The sequence below is a fragment of the Lepidochelys kempii genome, chromosome 1, assembly GCF_965140265.1.
Source record: "Lepidochelys kempii isolate rLepKem1 chromosome 1, rLepKem1.hap2, whole genome shotgun sequence".
Taxonomy (NCBI): domain Eukaryota; kingdom Metazoa; phylum Chordata; order Testudines; family Cheloniidae; genus Lepidochelys; species Lepidochelys kempii.
Genome location: NC_133256.1, coordinates 229245281 through 229271938, shown reverse-complemented (window position 1 = coordinate 229271938; position 26658 = coordinate 229245281). Strand labels below are relative to the sequence as shown.

The following is a 26658-nucleotide window of genomic DNA, read 5'->3' as shown; positions in this document are numbered from 1 at the left end:
CACAGAAACGTTTAACATTAGCTAGCCCAATGTATTGTGGTGCTAATAATACAAACCTTTAGACCCACTTAAAAAATAAACAAGCAGATTAAATTATTTTTCTGGCAACTGGCAAATCCGTAAAAAATCTGGCCAGGCCAGTCAGATACTGGCAAGGTAGTATCCCTAATGCCAGGGTGCCCCTTAGAGGCCAGGCCAGGCTCCAGCACTCATCTAGGCCTCTGCTCTATGGTGTCAGGGTATTCCAACACTCCAGTCCAGTCTTACAAGGCTCAGCCCTCCGGCTGAACCTAGGGTTGCCAACTTCCTATTTGCAGAAAACTGAATATCATTACCCCGCTCCCTGCCCTGCCCCTCCCCAAGATCCCTACTCTACCCCCTCCCCGAAGCCGCACCCTCCACTCACTTCATCCCCCCTCCCTCCATCACCCGCTCTCCCACATCCTGGCTCACTTGCTCATTTTCACCGGACTAGGGCAGGGGGTTCGGGTGTGGGAGGGGGTGAGGGCTCCGGGAAGATTTTTAAAAGATTTAAAAATTTCATAGTACTTTCCAAATGTCAGCTCTCATGATAGTTGTGGGAGGAAAGGCGGGAAGGTGTTTTTTCCCTGTATACTATGTCTTCATTAACTTTTTCTTTGTTGATTTATAATAACCATACAATAAAACAAAAGCATGAGAATGACACTAAGGACCCAAGCCTGCTCTCAGTGAAGTCAATATTAAACTTTTAGGTTTGAAGTGATTGTTTCTGGATGTAAAATTCATACACCATGTGGAAAGTAGTGGGCAAAGAATTCAATTCTGGAATTCCCTACAGAGCTCTGTTTTCTGTGTGCTTTGTAAATCTGCACGTCCACCATGACGAAAGCTCTAGAGGCTAAGAATGATGAAAAGGCAGATCTAAATCTTGCTTAGCGTCTCCCTATCTCCTCAGCACACATAATAGCAGACAAGTTACTCCAGTTACTAGCAGGTTGCAGCTAGACACAAGGTTATTATTGTCAGGTTTTGCCCCTCCCTCTATGCACACTCCCCTCCTGTAGCTACGTGTCTGCATCTCCATTGCCTTCTTGCTCTGTCTATCACATTGACTGACAGTTCTGGGTAACTAGGTTGTGGGAAAGAAACACCTCTTCAGTCTGTTCACTGAGCTGCAGAGTTTTGAGCTTCAGCTGGATCTTACTCTCTAGTATATTTGCCAAGAGAAATATATCCTCTCAGCATGGCTCGTAGGTAAGGGAGAATCACATTGGCTCACTATTCCTCTTTTTTAAATGCCAAATAGACAGAGAGTTGTGCTTCTCTGGGGCACCTATATTTAAAGGGGCTTTAATTGGAGTGCAGCATTGCAATAACATTCTGCTTATTGTTTCTGTTCTATTGTAGTAACTTGCTTCAAGTTTAAAAGCTGCTGGGGGCTAAAAGGGCAACTGAATCATATGCTGCTTTATGTAAAATAATGTGATACTAAGATTAGATGTTTTAAGACAGCTGATGTTGTAGGATACCTTGCAAAGCTAAAGTTATAATGATTCAAGGCCCTCCTTCTAGACTTTCATCAAGCCCTCTTGTGTTTTTCCTGAATTATAGCGTCTTACTAGACTGTTTATTGCATTGATACAGTTGTTATTATCTTGAAACTTGAAGTGTGATCAGCACTCTACAGATACAGTTCTGTTCAGTGGATCGGATTCTTCTCTCAAATGTATCATAAGGTTGTAAATCAGGTTTAACTCCACTGGAGCCCATGGAGTTGCACCTACACTGGAATAAATGAGAGGAGAATCAAGTCAATAGTTTATTTCTGTTACTAACAATTTCATACAATTTTAAGGGAAACTTTACATGCATGTTAAATCTTTATGCAAAGGGTTTGCTTAGCAACCTGGGCAAGTGTTTTGCTTCTTTTAAAATCACAAATGATACGAAGATTAGGAGGACTTTTAAAAATCACCCTGCTGCTGAAAGTCTCCTGAGGATAAAATTACACTGCAGAAGAATTAAACAGCCTTCTGTTTGGGTGTTGCACTGCACATTTACAGTACAGGTTTGGTTGCATTGAGTTTGTTGAATTCTTTAGAACTAGCTTTCAAGCTGGTTGTGTCTGCTGTTTACAGCAGTACTTATTTCCTGCTCAGAAACTATTTGGACAAGGTGAAATCAGGGGGAGGGGAAGGGGGTTTGTACAACTGAATTGCATAAAAACCAAAAGGCATATCATGCAAATGTCTTGTTTTGAATTAGCAGCAATGCTAAGATTAGAGTTTTATTTTAAGTGTACAACTGTTAGAATATAGTAAAGTTTCAGTCAAGAAGCTACATCCCAGCAGCCCTCTTGCTTCTTACACTCTCAGTACAGCTTTTATTGCAAAGAAACTGAAAGATCTGAGATGGCTGGAACCAGCAACACTCCTGCAAAATTCACTTTTAATCCTATGCAAAACACGGCCTGTCTTGTCCTGCAAAAATTGTTTTAATCTTTTTTTATATGGAAACACTATGCTAGTAATTGGGGTGATTTCATCAAGAGTATGGAAGGAGGAATAATAGGGAAGGGATCAAGAACATACGAGACTATTCTCTGATTGCAAGCCACAGATGCTATCATATTGAAAATTAGAGGGGGAAGTATTATAATTTCTTTCAAGAAAACTTTTATCCAAACATTGACTGCATCTTAAGATGTATTATGTCCTGGGACTTCAAAGCCTCTGCTTGAGGTTATCACACCAGATGGTGAAGGTATTTTTGTGACATTTAGAAATACTTTGTACCGAATGACAATGTAACTTGTTAAGTAAGAGCTCAGTCTTGGCAGGGTTTGGTTTTCCCTTTGGTTTTTTTCACCTTCATTCTAAACTTCAGGTACAATTTGTGCATGTGCTCTTCCCTGTTTGAAAAGAAAAGGAACAACAAAAAGAAGATGGAAAGTCCCTAAGTTTATGGATGCCATTTTGATATTTTGGTCATGGATAGGGGAGAAAGGAGAGAAAAGAGAAAGTCATTGTGTCCTGTGAAGTGACTGCATTTCTAGGCACACATTTTTTGAATTGCTGGCAGTAGCATGCTTATTAAATTAATATCTGAGCGTAACCACTCTCTATGTGTTCGCTCACTCTTGGTCATCCTCTTTTGACTAAAGAAGCATGACGTGTGTTGTGGGGATGGGGTGGGGGGTAATTTGGAAAATTAAAAAAAAAATTACCCTAGAAGAGGAAAGTGCAAATGGCACTTCCTATCCAATAAACACTGCCAATTTATAATGTGTAGCAGGGGTTGTTCCATTGGGAACAGATCTCCCCTATATGAAAGAGAATTTTTACATAAATGCTGTCAAACTCTTACCTTACTAAATCCTTATTTACAATCCAGCACACAGCAGATTCCCTGTCACCATAGCAATTGGCTCAAGTGTGAATATTCTGTGAACCCTAGCACAGAGGTAGTGTAGCTGATGGTAGTAGAGTTGCCAACTTTCTAATTGCACAAAACTGAACACCCTTGCCCCGCCCCTTACCTGATGCCCTGCCCCTTCTCTAAGGTCCTGCCCCCCACTCACTCCATCCCCCCTCCCTCTGTTGCTCACTCTCCCCCACCCTCACTTGCTCATTTTCACCGGGCTGGGACAGGGGATTGGGTGAGGGCTCTGGCTGGGGGTATGGGCTCTGGGATGGGGCCGGGGATGAGGGGCTTGTGGTGCAAGAAGGGGTTCCGGGCTGGGGGTATGGGAGGCGGATGAGGGCTCTGGCTGGGGATGCCGGCTTTGCGGAAGGGCTGGGGTTGAGGGGTTTGGGGTGTAGGAGGGAGCTCCGGGATGGGTCAAGGGGTTTGGAGTGTGGGAGGGGGCTCAGGGCTGGGGCAGGGAGCTGGAGTGTAGGAGGATCTACAGAGTGCCAGCTCTGGGCAGCGTTGACCTCAGGCAGCTCCTGGAAGCAGTGACATGTCCCTTGGCTCCTAGGCACAGGGCAGCCAGGCGGCTCTGCGGCGTCCGTGCTACCTCCGCCCGCAGGAACCGCCCCCGCAGTTCCTGTTGGCCGTAGTTCCTGGCCAATGAGAGCTGCAGAGCTGGGGGCAGTGCACAAAGCCCCCTGGCCGTCCCTCTACTTAGGAGCTGAGGGACATGTTGCCGCTTCTGAGAGCCGCGCAGAGCCAGTCCCGCGCAGAGCCAGTCCCGCGTCAACTGGACTTTTAATGGCCTGGTCAGCAGTTCTGACCGGAGCCACCAGGGTCCCTTTTTGACCAGATGTTCCAGTCAAAAACTGGACACCTGGCAACTCTAGATGGTAGCAGTAGAAGCAGGGAGATAGACAGCATGAATGTACAGAATGAGTGGATAATGGTAAGAGTAAAGGAATAAAGGAAAACAAAGAGTTCAGTATATGAAGTTATCCATTGCACTGCTGTATTTACTACTCATTTTAACGTCTTCATCCCTTGTTTGTTGGGTTTTGTGTTTTTTTGTTGTTTTTTAAGATCTGTGGGCTTGGGGAAAATCATTAGTAAGTTGGGATGATCTGCGGAACAGCAAAAACAGCAGCACTGGATTGGAACGTGAGATGAAAGGTAGTAGGGAGAGAGAAGGCAAGGTCAGAAGTGGGAGGAGCTTCAAAAGCAGCTAGGAAGGAACATAGGAGATGGCCAGTTCTGTGACATTAAATGATTGTAGCATGATGGGAGTATGGCAACCTGTTGCTTCCAGTATGCTCCCTAACATGCAACTGAATTGGCATTTTGGTAAGAAAAGAGTTAATTTGACCTGCAGGTACGGTCTGATACAAAGGAATCTGCCCAGGAACACAGTAAGTGTGCAAAGCGACTATTGTTATACCACTGAAATTTATTATTGGGGCCTTGTGCTGGGAGATATTTTTAACACGATGTGAGGAAAAATAAAGGAGACCTGAGTTCAGTTTCTGGTTTTAGGGCCAAGTTCACCCTGATGTAAAAGCCTAAGTCAGCACCAATAATGGATTTAACCTTTGTTCCAGGTGCTTAATGCTAGTGATGGATTTGGTCCTTATTCCCCTTGATTTCAATGCAAGTTTGATTGAGCCTTTACTTCTTCAGACCAGTGGGAGCAGGGAGTACCTCATATCAATCAATGACAACCTTCTTCGACTAATGCAAGAGAATGGTTTAATGGGATTTGATGTGTATTCTGTCCAAAGCCTTCAGGGCTAAATGAACTGTGGCTGCTGAAGAGGCCTGGATTGTGTGTAATGCTAGAAGGAATACAGGCTAGGGGGGCAAATCCACAGGGCAGTTATTGCAAGGAGACCCTCATTTCCACATCCCCTTTATAACCAAAGCCATTGTGTTAAAGGCAGTTTAATATTTGTGCACTTATATTGTTACTGTCAGGGAAGCAGTGTGTGGCAAGTTCCCGTTACCACAAGACATGGAGTTGATTTTTAATGTTATGTAGATTTGTAGCACATGGTGAATACAAGAGCCTGTCGTTGCCTCAGGTGGTCTTGTTTTCTCTCCTGCACTTACATGGCATATTGTCTGTGGGTTTTGTAATCAGCGTCTGATTTCTACACCATGTATTGTGGAGTAATATTATTTGGCAATTCAGTTTTTTCAAGCAGTCTGTTCTAAAGCTAATTTAAGACCTCCAAATAGAATTACAAATATCTAAAAATAAATAGATGCATGTGCACAAAAAGACATATGCTGTTCTCTTTCACTTTCATCCATCTTTTGCTTATGCTTAAATTCTAAAGGGCAAAACTCTGCCCTCAGATACATGCAAGAGTCTCCCATTGAAGTCAATGGGACCCTGCACGAGTGCACCCAAAGGCAGAATTTGGCCCATAGCTGTCAGTTTAGACTTTTGATTTGACATCATTCAGACTGGCATTTCTGTGATCAGTGATCAACGTCTTGTTTATCTACACTTGGTTCTTGTGCCAATATAAATTTGCATAAGTCCTCATTGTATCTTTCTGAACTAATGTGCTGGTCTTGCCAATTCAAATAGTTAAACCAAATAAAGTTTACTTTGTAAAGTCAGAGGGATTATAAATGAGCCTATTTGAACAGTCACAGCAGACTAAGAAACAGAAACTAGATAGGTCCTACTGGCTGTATTTTCAGATTGTCCAGACCCTGTTAGCTTTCTTCACAGTTGAAAGAAATGAGTCACAATCACTTGGTGACTAAATGTGTATCTTCACTGTAAAGTTAACTTCGGTGATTAGCATTTGGGTCTGGGCACCCGGATGGGCCTAGCCTGGGTGTGAGCAGCCACACTGCACAGCCACAGCCGAATTACTGTGTCCTCACTGGTACTACGCTCACCCATGTGAGGCTCTAGGAGTTCTGGGGGGCACATACATTCAACGGTTCTTTGTGCTCCAGTAACCTGAACTTGCCTGATTCTTGCCTAGTGAATTGTGGGAGAACTTGTCCTTCTGCACACATGGGGGGAATTGGAGGACCATCAGCGCTTGGGTGGTTTTGCTTGTGTCCTCAGTTCAAAATGATCAGGTACCCAGGCCAAGTGAAAGCCTCACTGGGGCTTTAGCCTGCAGCCTGAGATGAGTCAGCTAGTCCAGGTTAAAAGCACCACCACACTTGGGTCATAGGGTCTTGTGTATGGACTGGAGCGAGGGCAGGGGTAACACCTAAGGAAGAGCCCCAGTGAACTCTGAACTACCCCAAAACTAAGGCTAGTTCCTTAAGCTTAGCGCCGCTTGAAGAAATATGGTCAAAACTTCATTGTAAATGTAAAACAAAGGGAAAAATACTGTAACCAGCCCCACTTCAGGGTACTGTAGTGAGTCCTGTGGTACATCAGTCCCCTTTGACCCCTTGTAGCATGTCCTGTGTACCACGCGCTCCAAGCATTAGGCTCTGCAAGGTCCAGTCCTTGTTGGGTTCTCATAAATACTCACACATTTTGAGTAAAAGGATTGCTTTACTATACAGCCAGTTATGCTCCATGGTGGAGGGGTGGGGCTTTCTATCCTGATCCCTGCAGGCAACTGGCTGAAGCCCTGGTGCATGAGATTTTATTATTGTCATTGTTTTAATGCAGAGCTGCCAGTGTAGTGAACACATTGTGGGCAATGTAGTCAATCCTGTTCTTCCCATGGACCACAAAGGAACGGGATGAATAGGCTAGTGCCCTCTATCCTCCAGCTGTGGCTACTACTCTCCCCTGCCAACAACAGAGCATGTCCGGCCCACTCCCAGTGTACTCATCCCAACTCATCCCAACTCTCAGGTTGACTTCTATCTGGCCTTCCCTCAGGCTGCTGTCTCTGAGCTGCTGTTCCTGGCCTCATGCAGCTTCTGTCCCCTTGATAACAGTTTTCAAGTATATAAAAGGTTGTTACAATGAGGAGGGAGAAAAATTGTTCTCCTTAACCTCTGAGGATAGGACAAGAAGCAATGGGCTTAAATTGTAGCAAGGGCAGTTTAGGTTGGACATTAGGAAAAAAAATTCCTAACTGTCAGGGTGGTTAAGAACTGGAATAAATTGGGAGGTTGTGGAATCTCCATCACTGGAGATTTTTAAGAGCAGGTTAGACAAACACCTGTCAGGGATGATCTAGATAATACATAGTCCTGCCATGAGTGCAGGGGACTGGATTAGATGACCTCTTGATGTCCCTTCCAGACCTATGATTCCGGAGTCTGGTCCACTCTGACCTCAGCAAGCTACTTCCTTTTCTTGCATTCTCAGGCTTATGGAGCTCTCTACTGGCTGGATGGTGAACTGGAGTGCCCTGCCCTGCACTCTCCACCTCAGCCAGGGTGGAGGTAAAGTAGGAACCCAGTTATCAGCTAGCAGGTTCATCACGAATATTAAAGAGAAACAAAATGTCACCTTCACAAACCTTCATGATGAATGCTTCTTGCTGGTGTCTATGTATTTCTATTTCTAAGTGAGGCAAATGTCTTTTAAAGTGTGGAGGGGCCAACATTGTAGCCTTGCAGTGAGTGCTTAATGCCACTACATGCTGGGAGAAGACCACAGATACAAGACTCGATTTATCCCTGGATTAGTTTAGTTTTATGCTGGTGTTTTCAGCTCCACTGTTTTTTTGGAAGGGAGGAACCACCATGAATTGCCCCACAACAATCTTCCTGACTGCTCTAGGAGCAGCACTGATGTACTCTGAAGGAAGTCCCCTCCAACCTCTTTGAGCAAAGGAAAGCTGCTCTGACAGGGGCATTTGAAGGATTGGAAGGTGGAGAATTGGCAGGAATAGGGAATGTGATGGAATAAGCGATCTTCCCTAGAAAACCAACCACAAAAAAAATGGAATTCTTCACTTCTTTTTCTATTCTGTTGTGTAATGTTGTTGTTGGCTGGTAGACATCTGCTGCATTCCACATTAGAGATGGCTGCCTTTTTGTGATGAACCTATAGAATCCTTCTAGATGAATAGTTGTCATCTTTATTTTAAATTTTTTTTTAGTAGAGTTCACTAATTATAAAATAAAACTGAAATCTACTGTTCAAAAATAATAACATCAGTTGCTTTAAAAAGAAAACATTTTTCTTTAAAACTTACAAAATAAACCATTTCCCATTTCTTTATAAAGTACTTTAGGTATTATCAGCAGACCATACTACTAATTAATATTGTCCCTCAGGTGAGAGCAGCACTGACTAAGAGTGTCATGAGGTGAGAAAGCTCCCTTGATATCCTGAGAGCACCCAGAACGCTGCTAAAGTGGCACCAGAAATGTGGATGCGGCCATTGACAAAGTTGTGTTGATCTGTGTCTTTTTTTTTTAAGCATTGATATTTTTCTAACTTTCTTTGCAGGCTGGAGTTAAATCATGAACTTTCTAAACTTTTCAGTGAGCTATGGGATGCAGATGTTAATCGCTTTGTGCCCGGGAAAGATTATACAATTGACTTACAGGTAATTTAGCTACTAAATATCATGAGGAGTGAGGACAGGATGAATCTATATGAAGTAGCGGGAGTAGCAGCACAGAGGGTGTAGCTCCCAGAACTGCACACAATATTCCAGCGGCGGCCTCACCCAGCGCCAAGTAGAAATGGACCAATTGCCTCCCGTGTCTTACATACAACACTCCCATTAATACATGCCAGATTGACTTTTGCCTTTGTCGCAACTGCATCTCACTTTTGACTCATTCAATTTGTGATCCACTATAAACTCCAAATCTTTCTCTTCAGTACTGCTACCCATATAGTTATTCCCCATTTTGTATTTGTGCATTAGATTTTTCCATCCTAAGTGTAGTACTTAGTGCATATCTTTTTTGAATCTCATGCTTTTGATTTCAGACCATTTCTCCAGTTTGTCAAAATCATTTTCAATTCTAATCCTGTCCTCCAAAGTACTTGCAAATCGTCCCAGCTTGGTGTCATTCACAAATTTGATAAGCAAGCTTTCCATTCCATCATCCAAGTCATTGATAAAAATATTGAATAGCACCATACCTAAGACAGACCCCTCTGGGTTCCTACTTGATGTGTTTTCCCTGTTTTACATCGAATCATTGATGACTCTTTGAGTATGGCCTTTCAAGCACCCACCTTATAGTAATTTCATTTAGACCATATTTACCTAATTTGTGCATGAGAATGTCATGTTGGACTGTGTCAGAAGTCTTACTAAAGTCCAAATATACCACATCCATTGCTTCCCTGCTGCGCACTAAGCTGATAATGCGTGTGAGTGACTCAGGGTACATCTACACTGCAATAAAAAACCTGCAGCACCAAGTCTCAGAGCCTGGGGAAATTGAATCAGGCTCACAGGACTCGAGTTGTGGGGCTAAAAATTACAGTGTAGACGTTCGGGCTCAGGCTGGAGCCTGAGCTCTGAGACCCAATCTGTTCATGAGGTTTCAGAGTCAATAGTTAAACACTTTTTTTCTGGCAGATATTCAGCCAGGGGTAATTTACTGATATTTAGCTGGCACAAAGTATTTAGAGAAGCATCTGCTTGCTCTGGTAACACTGTTTCTTGTTCAAAATCCATGTAAATGTACTAGTCATCTAACATTATCGCATCAAAATGTTCTGCTTTTCTAACAGGATCCTTTAGGAAAGTTTCGCAGTTCACATGTGTAAATCGGCTCAGAACTCAGCAGCATAAAACATATTCCACTAAACAGAATTTTTTGTTGATGCCACATTTGTGGGAATTATTCTGAATACTGTTGCTGTTATAAATTATATACACTGGGCTCAATTCTGCCCTCATGAAACCCCACTCACTTTGAGGGGGTTGCACAGTCAGGGCACAATGTAGCTCACTTTGATTTTTTTTCTTTTCTTCCTACGGAGTTAACAAGATTTGTCAGATTTCTTCCTCTTATGTAATGCCTGCCTTCTCTAACAGAGACCATGTGGGGAAGTGCCAGTTCAGTTGTTAATGCTTTTGAATTTTTTCAATACCAGGTAAATCAAATGTTATGAGAATGAGGAAAGGAACGTATTTTGTGATGCCTGAAATTAGCTAACTGCATAATGTAGCAATGGGGGCTGATGAAATCTAGCAGTAACACGTTGCTTATGAATGCAATGTTTTTAGCTTGGTAGATGTCTTCATTTAGCACATCTAAGGCCAAATTCTGCTTTCAGTACCACCCTGAAATAAGTAGAGTAGTTCTGGATTTATGCCATGTAATTAACATCCGAATTCAAAAATGTTGAGTACCCAACAGCTTCCATTGGCTTCAAAATTAGACCCCCTAAATCCATACTTGGGCACTTGTCTCATTTTCAGAAGCTTCAGTGGGAGCTGTTTGGAGCACTGTTGAAAATCAGGTAGGTCTCTATATAGGGATTTTAAGCTCCTGCTTTTGAAAGTCTGGCCAGAAGGTTTATTCTGTAACAAATCTGTCTCTTTATCAGATATTCATCTGAGTTTCATTGTATTTCCATATATATCTATGATCTGGGTTGGTCCCTGCAAAATGTTCCAGAATCATGTGACTATTAAATAGCTATCTGCTAAAGAAGCAGATCTAAAGGGAATTTGGTCTCATGGTTAGAGCAAGTGATAAGAAGCCAAGTAAAAATGTTGAACATCATGGATGCCACAGGTCCTTGAGGAATTCTGTATTCCATATTCCTCGGTGATAGCATACAATTTCCTGTTTAGAGGTCAGTTTCTCTCACCCCAGCAACACCCCTTAGTCACTGGGGCCCCAATCCTGCTCCCACTGAAGTCAGTGACAAAATTCCATTGATTTTAATACTGTAGGATCAGGTCCCAAAGCAACCACCCGTAATGAGTTGCATGAAAAGCTGCTGAAGTGTCCCACCTAACTAAAATGTTGAACTTAGCCAATCTAAAACAAGCAGGAGATCTTTCATGACCTTAATAAGCATACCCTCACATCCAAAAAAGGACACAAACCAAGCATGGGACCTAACCTTGATGTCATTGGTATCCAAATGATCTTGGAATTGAACAACCACTGCCTTCTCAGGTATCTAACCAAAAAAGAAAAGGGTAAAAACTAGACCTCAATTGGCAAACACTCCAGCACCAGGAGGTGAAATCAATGAACTAGTACAGCAAATCAGTCAAGCCAGTTGATTTCAGTAGGACTATTCATAGAGCCCTGCAAAGCTACCGATATCTGCTTTATATCTGCGGATATCTGTATCCGTGGACCATGTTTGCAGTCAGATCGCAGATGGATGCAGATCCAAACTTTATATCTAGAGCCCTGCAAATCTGCGGATATCCACAGAACATGTCTGCAGATCTCCGATCGGCTGCAGATACAAATTTTGTATCCGTGCAGGGCTTTATTCGCAAGCTAAAATTTATGAATGTGATTAAATGCTTTGCTGGATTGAGGCCAGAGTGCTTATTATTGTTTGTAATTATTATTATTATAATAATATTTATTAGTTTTACTAAAGAAATCCACTGTGCTAGTGCTCAAAAGACAACTAGCTATTGAATTAATATTCAAGTGAGAAGTAAACTAACACAATAATTCGTAAGTATCAGCGGGGTAGCCGTGTTAGTCTGGATCTGCAAAAACGGCAAAGAGTCCTGTGGCACCTTATAGACTAACAGATGTATTGGAGCATAAGCTTTCGTGCATGCACCCGATGAAGTGGGTATTCGCCCACGAAAGCTTATGCCACAATAATTTTTAGTAAGCTAGAAAATATTCCGTAGTATATTCTGTAAAAGTAATGAAATCTTAGTAGTAGCAGACCTCTCTAGAGTGAGTCTGAGCTTATATTTTGATCATAAAGTGGGAAGAGATGGGTGTGTGTGTGTATAAGTTATGAGGGCATGGACTGGCAAAGCACAAAGTAGTGAGGTTCTCCTGTCTAGCAGAATTCTACCGTATACAGCGAGAAGAAATAGTTAACACAATGGCTGGTGAAACCACGACCTCTTCAGAGCATTTTATAATGCACGGCAGGCAGGAAAACAGATAACTCTCACAGCATCCATTCAGAATGACAGTTCTGTTCTTCAGCTAGCTGACATGCACTTGGAGTAAGAGCAACGACTTCCAGCAACTGAAATATATAGAAAGGCAAGTTGGCAAGTGTCAAATAAAAAATATTAGAGGAGTATTTTTTTAAATAAAGCTTAAGTCTCAAAAGTTTTGTGCAAATTGTTTTCTGTTTTCTTCTAAAGATATTGATTTATCTGATTTCTGTTGTCCATGAATACTAAAATTTATTAGTGTTATAATTTATTAACACCAAGTGCTAAGTCTAGACTCCTCCCTTTGCAGGGGAACTGGTGCCGTTCTGCTTTGTGATGGAGCAGGGAACTCAATGTGGGAGGCCTCTGCAGGGGATGTGCACCCCTATTCAGTGTGGAACGCAGCAGCACATGGGAGTGCCCCATATGGGTGGGCTAGGGGCAGCTGGAAGTGGGGCTAGAGGATCAGTTGCTATGTTCTTCCTCCTTTCCTTTGCACTAGGGGTTTAGGTATGTACACACCAGCTCCACAGTGCATCTACCCAGTGCTTGGCCTGGATGCTACACTCGGGATTTGAATCAAGAGAAGAATTTCTACTCAGAAAACTTAAATCTCTTGTTGAAACAGGGCTGACTTTCAAAAACACAAAGGACAGTTAAGTGCCCAACAGTCAATGTGGGTTGGGTGCCTGGCTGTCCTTTATAGCTTTGACAATCTCCCCTTCTGGGCCTGATTCCACAATTCTAATGTAGGCACCAATTCCCCTGAAGTCAATGGGAGTTTTGCTTGTGCCAGGAGAGTAACATCAGACCCACATTGTGTTATATAAATAATAGGCAATCAAGTGGAGCAGAGGTGTCCTTGGTTATTCATTATTGCGATGCCCCCAATGAGCTATCACTGTTAACCCTGAGAAAGAGGCAACAGGACCCTTTCAAACACTTACAATGACAAAAAAGAGTATTTTTTTCTCTCTGCTTGATGTTGTGATTTATTATATAACTATCTCTATTGTTTTGTAGTATAATAAACAGTTTTAATAGCAGTTAACTTCTTGCTGTGCTTTGATTACTACTCGGAGAGGGATTATCCCCTTTAAATACATTTTGGATCCTTCATTGTTTTGTTCTGATGCTTCTCATAGGAAAAAGCAGGCTTTGTACAGCAGGGCAGCAGCATTGCAAGGGACAGTGCATCTGAACCTCTGTTTCGCTACGTAAATGAAGAGCGTCTGAAGAGCACAAAAACTTTTGCAGGTGAGATCTTCCTGTGATTTGTTCTTCAGTAACTGTGCATCCTTTCTTCTCGTTATCATTTTGGTAACATGGGAAATGGAATGATGAATCTGCATTATTTTTTTAAAATGTAGACTTAAAATGTAGCATTATGTACAGCTTGAATGGTCAGACAATTTGGAGCTGAAGATCGTCATGCAGTACGTCATTTGAAAGGTAATTTCCCATAGATTTGCAATCAGATCTTGGAGTTTACCTGTGGCCTCTATTTCAGAAAGTACACTGATCTCCAGAAATCCAGAAATACGCAGGTAAACAAATGTACACATTTTTGGTAAGATTGGCTAGAATTATATGTATTTGCAAGAATAAACTCAATCAGCAGAACCCAGCAACTTTTAAAATTTAACTTGTTTACACTTAATACTTTCATTGCTCAGACGGTTGGCTACACTGGTATTAAAATAGAGTGCTAAGTACAAACAGTACCTTTATTTCAAACAAATGTCTCTGAGCAGTATTCTGATATCTATTACACCTGTGAGGCAATGCCAATAAAATCAATAGAGGCAATGTCTCTGTATATACACAGCCATGTAACTCAGAACAGAATTTGGCTTTATGCCTATTAAATGGCAGTTCCAGAAACTGCTATTCCAATTTATCACTTATTCCTTGGTGCCTCTAAAAACTAATTAATTGGTCGTAATATTATTTCTCATATTGCAGCCATTCAGGTTCACACTGACTCCTTTTCTGCCTGGAGGATGTTTTCTGGCATTACTACTTCTACTGTGGAACAAGGACCTATTATTCACACAGATCTTTTTTTGTCAGGATTAGCACCCACTCCAGGGTTGGCTCACCTGGGGATGGACAAACTTTAGATTGTTGAGTAGCAATGCCCACTGGGCCTAAAACCCCTGATCAGAGCAAAGCTGCAATGACAGAGCGATTAGTGGAGCTTCACCAGAACACTGCTATTTATATATCTGCTAGATAGAATACCAGAACTGATCTTTTTTTTAAAAGAACAGGAGGACTTGTGGCACCTTAGAGACTAACCAATTTATTGGAGCATGAGCTTTCGTGAGCTACAGCTCACTTCATCCGATCATTTTTTGTGATTCTGTTGCCATCTAGAGGCCAAACTACAAAGGTGATTTTGGTCTACACACTGTTGAACATCTATACCAGGTGCCCTGCTGAATGGCATCTTTCTTTGCAGCTTTCGTTTCCCTATTGGACAACTATGAAACGTCAACTGGGGTAGCAGAAGTTGTGACCCCACAAGAAATGGCTGAAAACAATCGTTTTCTTGATGCTATCTTAGAAACAGAAGTAATGAAAGTGAGTACAGCAGCTCTTCATGCTTTATCACTTGCCACAGTTAACTGTAAATTAAACTAATTATATTTCCTTGTTTTCGATCCTCCAGCTTACTCATCAATATTTAGTTAGAAAAAATTGGTCAAAACCCAGTCTTAACGACTTCAAGTCTCAGCTCTATGACATCTGGTTTCAGCTATACACCAGGGAAACACGAAAGGGGTATGTATGGTCAATATGGATCCTAGTAGTAATCATATTTAATAGGATGTAAGAAATAAGTCTTACATGTATGTCATACAGACATAACCACAAAAAATGGAGAAGGTTATGTAATGTATTAATTGGGCGAAAGTAATTTTTAATGTCCCACTGTTTCTGTAATAGACTGTCCTGGCTTGTCAAAGAGTATTTATTTTATTTTTCGATGACTGAATGATTATTAGGTACATAGTCCTTTTTATGAAAACAGATGCATTTGAGGGACAAAAAGCAATTTACAGATAAATGTCAATTTATAATGGAAAAGACAAATAGTCTGGTCCATTGGTTTTTTTTTTGTTTGTTTGTTTTTTACTGGTAGTTATTCCTTTAACATCAAATAGCAACTTAGATTTCATGACCAGATCTTTATTTTAAGTTCCACAAAAAAGAAAAACAAAACATTCAGAACAGGAATGTTAACGGATAACTCTTAGCAAGTGCCAATTTTGTTCATTTTCTGGCCGTTTGCATCCAGCAAATTAAATTTTTTAGCTAATTATTATTATGCTGATTTTATTGTAGGCCTGATTCCTGTGGATTTGAACACGTGTTTGTCGGAGAAACAAAACATGGAAAAGAGATTCTGGGTTTGCATAACTGGGTACAATTTTACCTTCAGGAAAAGCATAAACAAATTGACTACAAAGGCTATGTTGCCAGGAGGAAAAAGAGCAGGGTAAGAGAGACTTAGGGTTGTCTGTTTGTATGTGTACAGTTTATAGATAAGGTGAGTAAATCTACTCAGGATGTCTCTGGTAATGAATCCAGGGCATGATGGTGTTGGGGGAGACAGATTATTTTTATTTTTGCTGTGGATTTTGTCTGCTATTAAAGCTCAATGCCCATCTAATTTTTAATTCCCCACTGAGACCCTAAAATTCTCTCGGGCCACCTTTTCCCCAATACCTCTTGTAGACAGAGGGGATTAATAATCCTCTAGTGGTTAGTGTCTTCATTGACTTTACCATGCTGGACCCAAGACATTGGGCCTGATATTGAAAGGTGCAGAGTGTATTCAACCACAAAAATCCCTTGGAAATTCCTCTGCCTTTCATACGACATTGGACAGAACCCCGTATGTTTGCTGCCTTTCTGCTAAGTCCCTATGCACTAAGTTTCAAAGGGCCCAATTCTGGGAGCTGATGAACTCTGTTAGGATAATGGGTTCAGACAAGTATGTCCAGAAAAGCAGCATAATTCTGTCATTCACATGATTTATCAAGGTTAAAGAATGGGACTGGGGCTTTTTGTTACTTTCTTGGTCTGAGATCTTGGGACTTAGGGTCTGATCCAATACCCATTGAAGTCATTGGAAGACTCCTATTGACTTCAGTGGGCTTTGGATCAGGCAGTTAAACATTGTGTACTGTAGTTTCCCCATCTGTAACACAATACCAAAAATACCTAGCTTATAGTGGTGTTGTGAGGCTTAATTAAAGGGACACTGACAACTTAATCTGCTGAGTTTCAAAAAAATGTGAATTAAAAATAGTTTTGGCCTTGGAGAACCCCCTGCCAATTGTTTGGTTTAACAATAGTTTTCCGATTTAAAAAAATGATTTCTCTGCACTATGGATGTGTGAAGTGCCTGTACAGACAGGGGATGCTGACCTGACTGAACAGAGGGAACAGTGAAAATGACTGTTTTTCAAACTTCTAGCTAATGCACAAAGGGAACATACAGAACATATAGAGAAAATAATTCTCTCAAAAATAATCATCGTAGGTGTTACTTGTAACAATAGTAGGTTAAAATAATCAAGCAGGTATCAACTTGAAGTTAACAGTGCCCCTTAAATGCAGGCTATGTACTTTGAGAGCTGTGAGTGAGAGGTGCTATAGAACAGTGGTTCTCAACCACGGGTACGCATGCCCCTGTGGGTACACAGAGGTCTTCCAGAGGGTACATCAACTTATCTAGATATTTGCCTCGTTTTACAACAGGTGACATAAAAAGCACTAGCGAAGTCAGTACAAGCTATAATTTCATACAGACAATGACTTGTTTATATTGCTGTATATCCTATACACTGAAATATAAGTACAACATTTATATTCCAATTGGTTTATTTTATAATTATATGGTAAAAATGAGAAAGTCAGCAAGTTTTCAGTAACTACTTTTTTAAGTAGTTTTTAGGTGAGGTGTAACTTGGGGGTACGCAAGACAAATCAGACTCCTGAAAGGGGTAGAGTAGTCTGGAAAGTTTGAGAGCCACTGCTATAGAAGTGTTTCAGGGTAGCAGCCGTGTTAGTCTGTATCCGCAAAAAGAAAAGGAGGACTTGTGGCACCTTAGAGACTAACACATTTATTTGAGCATAAGCTTACGTGAGCTACAGCTCACTTCATCAGATGCATGCAGTGGAAAATACAGTGGGGAGATTTATATACACAGAGAACATGAAACAATGGGTGTTACCATACACGCTGTAACAAGAGTGATCAGGTCAGATGAGCTATTACCAGCAGGGGTGGCGGGGGGGAGAAATCTTTTGTAGTGATAATCAAGGTGGGCCATTTCCAGCAGTTGACAAGAACATGTGAGGAACAGTGGGGGGTGGGAGTGGGGAATAGTTTTACTTTGTGTAATGACACATCCACTCCCAGTCTTTATTCAAACCTAATTTAATTGTATCCAGTTTGCAAATTAATTCCAATTCAGCAGTCTCTCGTTGGAGTCTGTTTCTGAAGGTTTTTTGTTGAAGAATTGCTACTTTTAGGTCTGTAATTGAGTGACCCAAAAGATTGAAGTGTTCTCCAACTGGGGTTTTTGAATGTTATAATTCGTGACGTCTGATTTGTGTCCATTTATTCTTTTACGTAGAGACTGTCCAGTTTGGCCAATGTACATGGCAGAGGGGCATTGCTGGCACATGATGGCATATATCACATTGGTAGATGTGCAGGTGAATGAGCCTCTGATAGTGTGGCTGATGTGATTAGGCCCTATGATGGTGTCCCCTGAATAGATATGTGGACACAGTTGGCAGTGGGCTTTGTTGCAAGGATAGGTTCCTGGGTTAGTGGTTTTGTTGTGTGGTATGTGGTTGCTGGTGAGTATTTGCTTCAGGTTGGGGGGCTGTCTGTAAGCAAGGACTGGCCTGTCTCCCTAGATCTGTGAGCGTGATGGGTTGTCCTTCAGGATAGGTTGTAGAGCCTTGATGATGCATTGGAGAGGTTTTAGTTGGGGGCTGAAGGTGATGGCTAGTGGCGTTCTGTTATTTTCTTTGTTGGGCCTGTCCTGTAGTAGGTGACTTCTGGGTACTCTTCTGGCTCTCTCAGTCTGTTTCTTCACTTCAGCAGGTGGGTATTGTAGTTGTAAGAATGCTTGATAGAGATCTTGTAGGTGTTTGTCTCTGTCTGAGGGATTGGAGCAAATGCGGTTGTATCGTAAAGCTTGGCTGTAGATAATGGATCGTGTGGCGTGGTCTGGATGAAAGTTGGAGGCATGTAGGTAAGCATAGTGGTCAGTAGGTTTCCAGTATAGGGTGGTGTTTATGTGACCATCGCTTATTAGCACAGTAGTGTCCAGGAAGTGGATCTCTTGTGTGGACTGGTTCAGGCTGAGGTTAATGGTGGGATGGAAATTGTTGAAATCAGGGTGGAATTCCTTAAGGGCTTCTTTTCCGTGGGTCCAGATGATGAAGATGTCATCAATGTAGCGCAAGTAGAGTAGGGGCATTAGGGGACGAGAGCTAAGGAAGCGTTGTTCTAAGTCAGCCATAAAAATGTTGGCATACTGTGGGGCCGTGCGGGTACCCGCTGATTTGAAGGTATACATTGTCCCCAAATGTGAAATAGTTATGGGTGAGGACAAAGTCACATAGTTCAGCCATCAGGTTTGCTGTGACATTATCGGGGATACTGTTCCTGATGGCTTGTAGTCCATCTTTATGTGGAATGTTGGTGTAGAGGGTTTCTACATCCATAGTGGCTAGGATGGTGTTTTCAGGAAGATCACCGATGGATTGTAGTTTCCTCAGGAAGTCAGTGGTGTCTCGAAGATAGCTGGGAGTGCTGGCAGCGTAGGGCCTGAGGAGGGAGTCTACATAGCCAGACAATCCTGCTGTCAGGGTGCCAATGCCTGAGATGATGGGGCGTCCAGGATCTCCAGGTTTATGGATCTTGGGTAGCAGATAGAATACCCCGGGTCGGGGTTCTAGGGGTGTGTCCGTGCCAATTTGTTCTTGTGCTTTTTCAGGGAGTTTGAGCAGATGGTGTAGTTTCCTTTGGTAACCCTCAGTGGGATCAGAGGGTAATGGCTTGTAGAAAGAGCTGCCAAGCAGCCTCTTGTTCATATTCCAGCCTATTCATGATGACGACAGCACCTCCTTTGTCAGCCTTTTTGATTATGATGTCAGAGTTGTTTCTGAGGCTGTGGATGGCATTGTGTTCTGCACGGCTGAGGTTATGGGGCACGTGATGCTGCTTTTCCACAATATCAGCCCGTGCACGTTGGTGGAAGCACTCTATGTAGAAGTCCAGTCTGTTGTTTCGACCTTCAGGAGGAGTCCACCCAGAATCCTTCTTTTTGTAGTCTTGGTAGAAAGGTCTCTGTGGGTTAGTATGTTGTTCAGAGGTGTGTTGGAAATATTCCTTGAGTCGGAGACATCGAAAATAGGATTCTAGGTCATCCCAGAACTGTATAGAAGTGCTGTACATAGTTCTATTTTGTTTTCACAATGGTGCAGTTTTCATTTGTGCCTATAGATGTCACCTTTCAACCATAAAGGAGGCCATAATTTTAGACACTGATGCAAAGGATACTGACAGAGATGTCACTTGACTGTGCTAGTTAGGGCTATGCAGTAAGGGCTTTTAGGCACCCCTCTAAGGGGCTTAGGAATCCATCTCACACTGAATTTCAGTGGGAGTTGGGTGACTCACTTCTTAGACTCCTTTGAAAATCCCAGCTACAACTGAATTGAAATGGAATTCTACCAAAATATAGGATATTTCTGAGCATGCCACAAGCACCATCCTTTTTCTTACTGCCCTCATGAAATAGGAGACCACACTCCTCAGCCACTTGGATACTTACAGTGATGAGTGCTATAGGAAAACTTAAGGAAATATAAATTGGCATAAATATTTAGTGCCATTTACTTCAGTAGTACAGGATTGGCTTAGGATACTATTCTAGTTCTTAGGAAAGACAAACCTGCTGCCTGAGTTCTTGACCCATAAACAACAGGAGCGTCTAAGATTCTAAAGAAGAGTTAATGTGAGATCCAGGGCTGTGTAACCCCCTATAATGGCTCTGTTTTACCTCCCACATTTTACATATACACAACTGATACAAGCACTATAGCTGCTCAGAAGTAGAGTCTCCCACATTTGTATTTGCAGAATAACCCTGAATGTGAAAATGTGTCTGTCTGGTCATATTCAGTATTCAAGGATTTTCATGTCTTTTATTTTTGGTTACAGTCTGATGAGGATGATCAAGTTCTGAGTCTACAGTTCAGCTGGAAAGGTCTAGTAAAACCTGTGGGAAGCACCTTTATTGGTGTCAGTCCCGAGTTTGAATTTGCCCTCTATACAATCATTTTTCTGCAGCCTCAGGAAAAGGTCACTCGTGAGATGGTGCAGATAGAGGAGTATGAACTACAGATAGTTGTGTATCGCCATGGTAAATACATTGGAACAGCATATCCTGTCCTCCTTAGCAGCAACAATGAAGATTTGTATTGAAAAGGCTCAAGCTAACCTGAAGTTCTTTCTGAGTTTAATTGTAATTTTGTATAATTTTAAATGGTCTGTTTGGAATAATATCCTTTTGTTCTGTATTAAGATGCTTAACCTAAGCTGTGCCTTTTAAAGAAATGTTCAGTGCCTGTCCAGGCTTTGAAATCCCTTTTATCACTGTAGCCAAGGATGAAAGAAATTGTACTAAAGTGCCATCATAAAGCTGTACTTTAACTTCCTGACCAGATATCAGTTTTTTAAACTAGGCCCGATTAAAATGGAAATAGGGGTTTTGTTTGTTAACTACTGCACACCTAGAAAGACTGATCAAACCATATAAAATACGGACCAGAATATCCCATAATAAATGTATCTTGTGGCATTACTGTTGAAATTAAGCCCTCTGTTATGACAGTGTAAAACAATACTGTATAGCTATATTTTGTGTTGCCGTCTTCAGTTATAGGCTGAGAAAAGGATTTCTGCCAATGGCAATCAGACAATTATGACATTATCCCTCCCCTTCCCAACCAGCACAAGCCTTATGGACACAGAAGGACTTCCTGGAATGAAAGTCAGTGCAGCACTTATCACACTACATCCAATCACTGTTCTGCAGGCCAGGCCACATCGTAAAACAATGATTCATGAAGACTAGCAGGAAGCCAGAATAACTTGCTTTCCTGAAGCCTGAGCTCTGAGGAGACAGCAAAGTAATCTGCCTCTGTCAACCCCCAAAACCTACTAAACTCCCCCCAAAACAGAGCAGAATGTGGCAGGGGATGGATTCTCCAAAAACAATCAAAAAATCAGTAGCATACAGTAAGAGACATTAGGTAAGGAAAAAATACACTCGTGTCACTTGGGATAGAAATCCAAATCTCAGCTGTACAAGAGGATTCGCCTGAGGTAGTAACTACAAATAACATGCTGAAAAACTCTCGGCAGACAGTGAAACTCAGGGAAAGGAAGAGAGGCAAAGACAAAAGACTCTAGAGACCCTGCTAGCAATGGCAGAAGTGAAGCTGAACAAGAGAATTCAGATATCTGGGAGTAAACTAAAGATTAACTAAAAGAGATTTCTTGGAAGTCACCAGGAATGAATCGTTAGCAGTAACTGTGTTAATGTTATAAAGAAAATAGTTTGCTTTAACTGGGGAGATCATAACTCTATGATAGCATGTTCTCTATTTTAAAAAGTAGCAAAGACAATAAGAGGGAATGGATTGTTAGGGAGATCCCTAACAGGGGGCGGAGGAACCTGGAGAAAATAGAGAGGAGTTTGGAGGAACCTTTAAGAGTTCTGTGTAAATCCTCCCCATGTAACTCTAATAAGTGGATGGTAATCTATCCCTAATGGTGTGGGTTAAGGTCCCATAGGACGAGAATGTACCTTCTTTGGATTGAAAGAGAAGCAGTACAAGTGTTCATGGGAAGAGTAGAGGGATTTGGTATTAGCAAAGGGATTTGGGTACTCCTTAACATGCTGTGTTGGTGTTTCGTGTGTGGATTTAAAGTAAGAGGAATGAAGGAGAGGGGAGGGAACTGATGAGACAGGGGGGAATTACTACAAGAAATAGGTAGGGAGGTTTACAAAACAGAAACCAAGGTACACACTTGCAAACACAGAGTGATAGGAAATGAGACATTGGCCACATAAGTGGTCATGCCATCGAACAGCAATCAAGAATTATCATAATTTCACATTTTCAGTAAGCTAAATAGTTATTCTCAAAATCTCGTCCTTTCAAAGTAATATCTTTGAATATCAAAGGGCTAACTACTGTCATTAAAAGTACAAAACACGCTCAGATTATTCTACTTTGAGAAAGTTAGTTTCAGAAGGGAATTAAAAATAGAAGTATGAATAGAAAGATCTGACTATATTCTAGTATAATGTCTCTTTAAATCAATGCTCACGGTTGTAATGATTGTTGTGTTTCTGATATTTACATAGCAAGGATTTGTAAATCTATTAATATTTCCTAATTAAATAAATAGTATTAAAAATGATTCACCTCTTAGGCCAGTCATAGTAACATCGAAACACCTCTCTCCCCTGCCCCCCCCCTTTCTGTTCCTTTAACCAACAGCTGCTTTTTAAGTCCTTTTCCAAGCCATTTATCTGGTCACTGTATCCCTGCCCTATGGATTACCCACACTGGGCATCCGCCCCACATAATGAGTGTCAGCTCCATAGCCTAACACCCTTCCCTCCTCACCATAACAAAGCCCTCCCCAATCTCACTGTGGGGCAGATGGAAAAAAAACCCACGCCGCCTAGGCCGATCTGGTGGTGAGGGAAAAATTCCTTCCCAGCCCCCCCTAGAAAGGAACAGTTAGCGCGATGCCCAGAGCAGAGCCTGGCCAAACCTGGTGTTTTGGCACCTCAAGGAGCAGGAGGCTGGCTGCTGCTCTGCCTGCTCCCAGGAAAAGGGGCTTCGCTTGATGGGCTTTCCCCTTTTGAACTCCCGCACCCGTCTGGTCCCTGGGGATGAATCAGCTTTGCCAAGCTGACCCACTTCCCCTTTTGCAGCTTCTGAGCCTTGCTCACCCTCCTGGCCATAAAGCACTATTCTCTCTTCCCAGGCAAGCTGGACAACACCTACCCCCCACCCCCCGCCGCTTAAAGGTGCAGTGCAGTCATTAGCTTTTAACTGAATCAGAGGGATGCATGTATAATACTGAATCACCCCAGCCTCCCCCCGTGCACTTTATAAGGCCCAGGTGCCTTCCCTTAAGACCAATTGGGCATCAAGTAATCAGTCCAGGTTGCGCTGCCTTCCCCCCCACACACACACTCTTAAAGGGGCCTCTTAAAAGGGCCATCCATGTGTTAATAAAGGCCTCTTCATAATTTTAACTAAATGAAATTCTAATGTAGTTTAAAATATGTTTGTTATTTAATATTTCTTATTGCTACACTGGGCTCCTCAGGCCTGGCTTCTTCTTAGTGGGGCTCAGATGTCTTGCTGGGCTCCTTTTTGTTTGGGGAAAAAAATAAGGGTCCAAGCTCTCCCATCAACAGCACCAAACTGAACGGGCACACAGAGCAGACTGTGCAGCTTGTCATACCATGTTATTTTTCCCTCCTGTCTTACATACTCTGATGAGTAGTCAATTAACTGGGGTCCTTCTTCGTGCCAGGGCTAAAATGTCCTGTGGGCTCTGCGTGGCGATGAAATTGTATATTGTCTCCACAGGCAGCTGTACCCTTGGGAACAGCTATCCTAATTAATCGTTGTTGCCTTTGGGCACAATGGCACCTTAGAAGAGAACTGCTCAAAAAGCCCCTTCAGTGTTCAACTTTATTGATATTAATTCTAGGCTGCTGGAGGTGGATGGTGAGCAGGTAGCAGCTATGCTACTCCATCCAGGCTTGAGGCTGGGAGCTGTGTGAGCCAGAACAATGTACTAGGTGCAGATGGCAGGTAAACTCATGAAAGATTGCATGCTGTTAATCACACATCAGGCGCTCGCACAGGGCTATGCTATCATTGCCTGTAGCCTGTCTTCCAACCAGGAATGCACTGATCATTAAAATGGAAACCCGAGAGCAGAAATATGCTTTGCTAAGCCTTTGTTGGCCAGGACTGTGAGGGAGGAGGGTTCTTGACAATTGAGTTAAATAACAGACAAAGGGTCTTATTTAATTCTTGGTGACTATGGACACCAGGCAGGTATCACCCACTTGATCAACACACCCTTATGCAAAAGAGACTTTCTTAGATGTGATCCCATCAGATGGGCTCCCACATGGTGCTTCTGAGCTCACAAGGCTTAATGATCAACACACGCCACTACACACCCCTACATGGACACTGCTTGTTGAATACTTGACAGAGCACAGCCATCGAGGGGCTCTTGATTTGTACACATCTGACTTGTGCCCAGATAGTGTTTTCTCCCCAAGAAATATGAGATTTTTAAGAAAAGCTACCTGCAATATCATGCTTCCACAATTCCAAGATGGAAATGTTGCCTGTGGCGATCATTAGGTAGTTTGTTTAAGAGATTATCTTTTGAACACTCTTTAACATTCCACTCTAAACATTCTGCACAAAATTGACCTGCTTGTGCAGCATTTAAAAAAAATAAGGAACAAAGACTCTCTCCTGTCCAGACCCATTCCAAACATATTTCACCATTGCCTCTGGCAGTGAATTTCCTAACCATGTTTCTCAATAACTCCATCCTGTACACCACCATCGCATAAAACAATTGTTGGCTGGCTTTTTGTTCTCTCTGACGGGATCAAAGTAATCACACGTAGACTGTCAAAATTTTAGATCGATAGAAAGTTTATTTAAAGCAAAGCTCTATCAGCAAAAACAAAATCACATTTAAAAAATGTAAGTCATACTAAGCCAAGGAGGTCTGTGAAAGAATTATTGCTTTTTATGGAAAAAAATTCTAAAAAATTTATTTGCTGAGTTTTCACTGTAATAAAATGAAAAAGCTGCTTCCTTTTTTTCTTTATTGCAGTATGGTGAATTTTAACAAATTAAATTTTCATTAAATCAAAAAGGTTTTATACTAATTGTGGTAGCAAGTTTTTCATTTGTTTGACACCTAATATCAGATGTTTCTGTGAAAGCTTCAATTAAAGTCCTGGTTCTTTTTTACATTGGCCAGTCTGTGAAATTCTTGATTTAAGTAACATCATATGTCACTTGTTTCAGGGCAACTCCAGATTCAAGTATCTTTTTATGAATAGCTGTAAAATATATTCAAAAGGAACTTGCATCAATTCACACCAGCTAAGGATTCTATTATTCATAAAATAAACGGTAGTTTGCATTGTAGTAATGGGGACATTTTAAACAACTTGTAGGAATGCTTGTGTTCTCTCTCTTTTCGCTTGTGTTGTATAATGTGGTGTTGTACAAGAGAGCTTGAAATGTCGTTCTTGCACAATAACTTCTCCCTTTAATGTCAAACTGAAACTCTAAAGTCAGATACAAATGCATTTATTTTCAAATACAAAGAAGTTAAAAAGTAGCCTCTGTTTATATTCAGCTCAGCTGCTATTTGTTGCAGCAGAATAAGAAAGTGTAAAACAGAGTAAAAAATGACTAATCATCTCGTTTGGCTATGTAGCTGTTGTGGGGGGCCTACTTCCTCAGCTGGCATACTCTTAATGCTTCATACAAGAGAAACATTCCAATAAAATGAAATTTGAGTCAGCAGCTCCAGGCCTCTGCTCGCAACCCTTGGCTGCTTACTAAAAGCACATTTAAAAAAAAAATCTCTGAAAAAAAAAAATGATAAATTGTCATTTCAACATTTTCAAATGATTTTTTCATTTGGTTCATCTTTTCATTTAGAATTTTACTGCGATTTAATTTTTTTTTTTTAAATGTAGAGTCATCAAGTTGTAGAATTTAAGGCCAGAAGGGACCTCCAGTGCCTCTAGGCTGACCTGTGTAACACAGGCCACCAACACCACTAAACTCAACAACATCTATGCCAAACCCAACAACCGAAATTAGACCAAGGGATTACAGCCCATAGGAGACTGCACTAGTATGTGTCATAGGTACAGAGTAGGAAGGCCTGAGGTGCACCAGTGCTCAAGGCCTCTGCAGTGGCAGGGAAAAGATTAAATGAGACAGACACAGATAATCCTTGTAAGCACCCAAGCCCCCAAACTGCTGAAGAAGGCAAAGAGGGTAAAACAAACAAAACATTTTGTTTTGGGCCAAAAAAAAAAATGTTGCATTTGACTCA

At 41.7% G+C, this 26658-nt stretch overlaps 1 protein-coding gene across 1 annotated transcript; it reads left to right on the top strand.

The window, feature by feature from the left end:
- Window positions 1-1126: 1126 nt before the first annotated feature.
- Window positions 1127-25356, top strand: LOC140900259 (poly(U)-specific endoribonuclease-like). The gene is made up of 7 exons (XM_073317219.1): window positions 1127-1236; window positions 8789-8888; window positions 13556-13667; window positions 14875-14996; window positions 15085-15197; window positions 15762-15915; window positions 20671-25356. Exons 1-7 carry the CDS (start codon window positions 1226-1228, stop codon window positions 20932-20934), a joined length of 876 nt encoding a protein of 291 aa, XP_073173320.1. The 5' UTR covers window positions 1127-1225; the 3' UTR covers window positions 20935-25356.
- Window positions 25357-26658: the final 1302 nt, after the last annotated feature.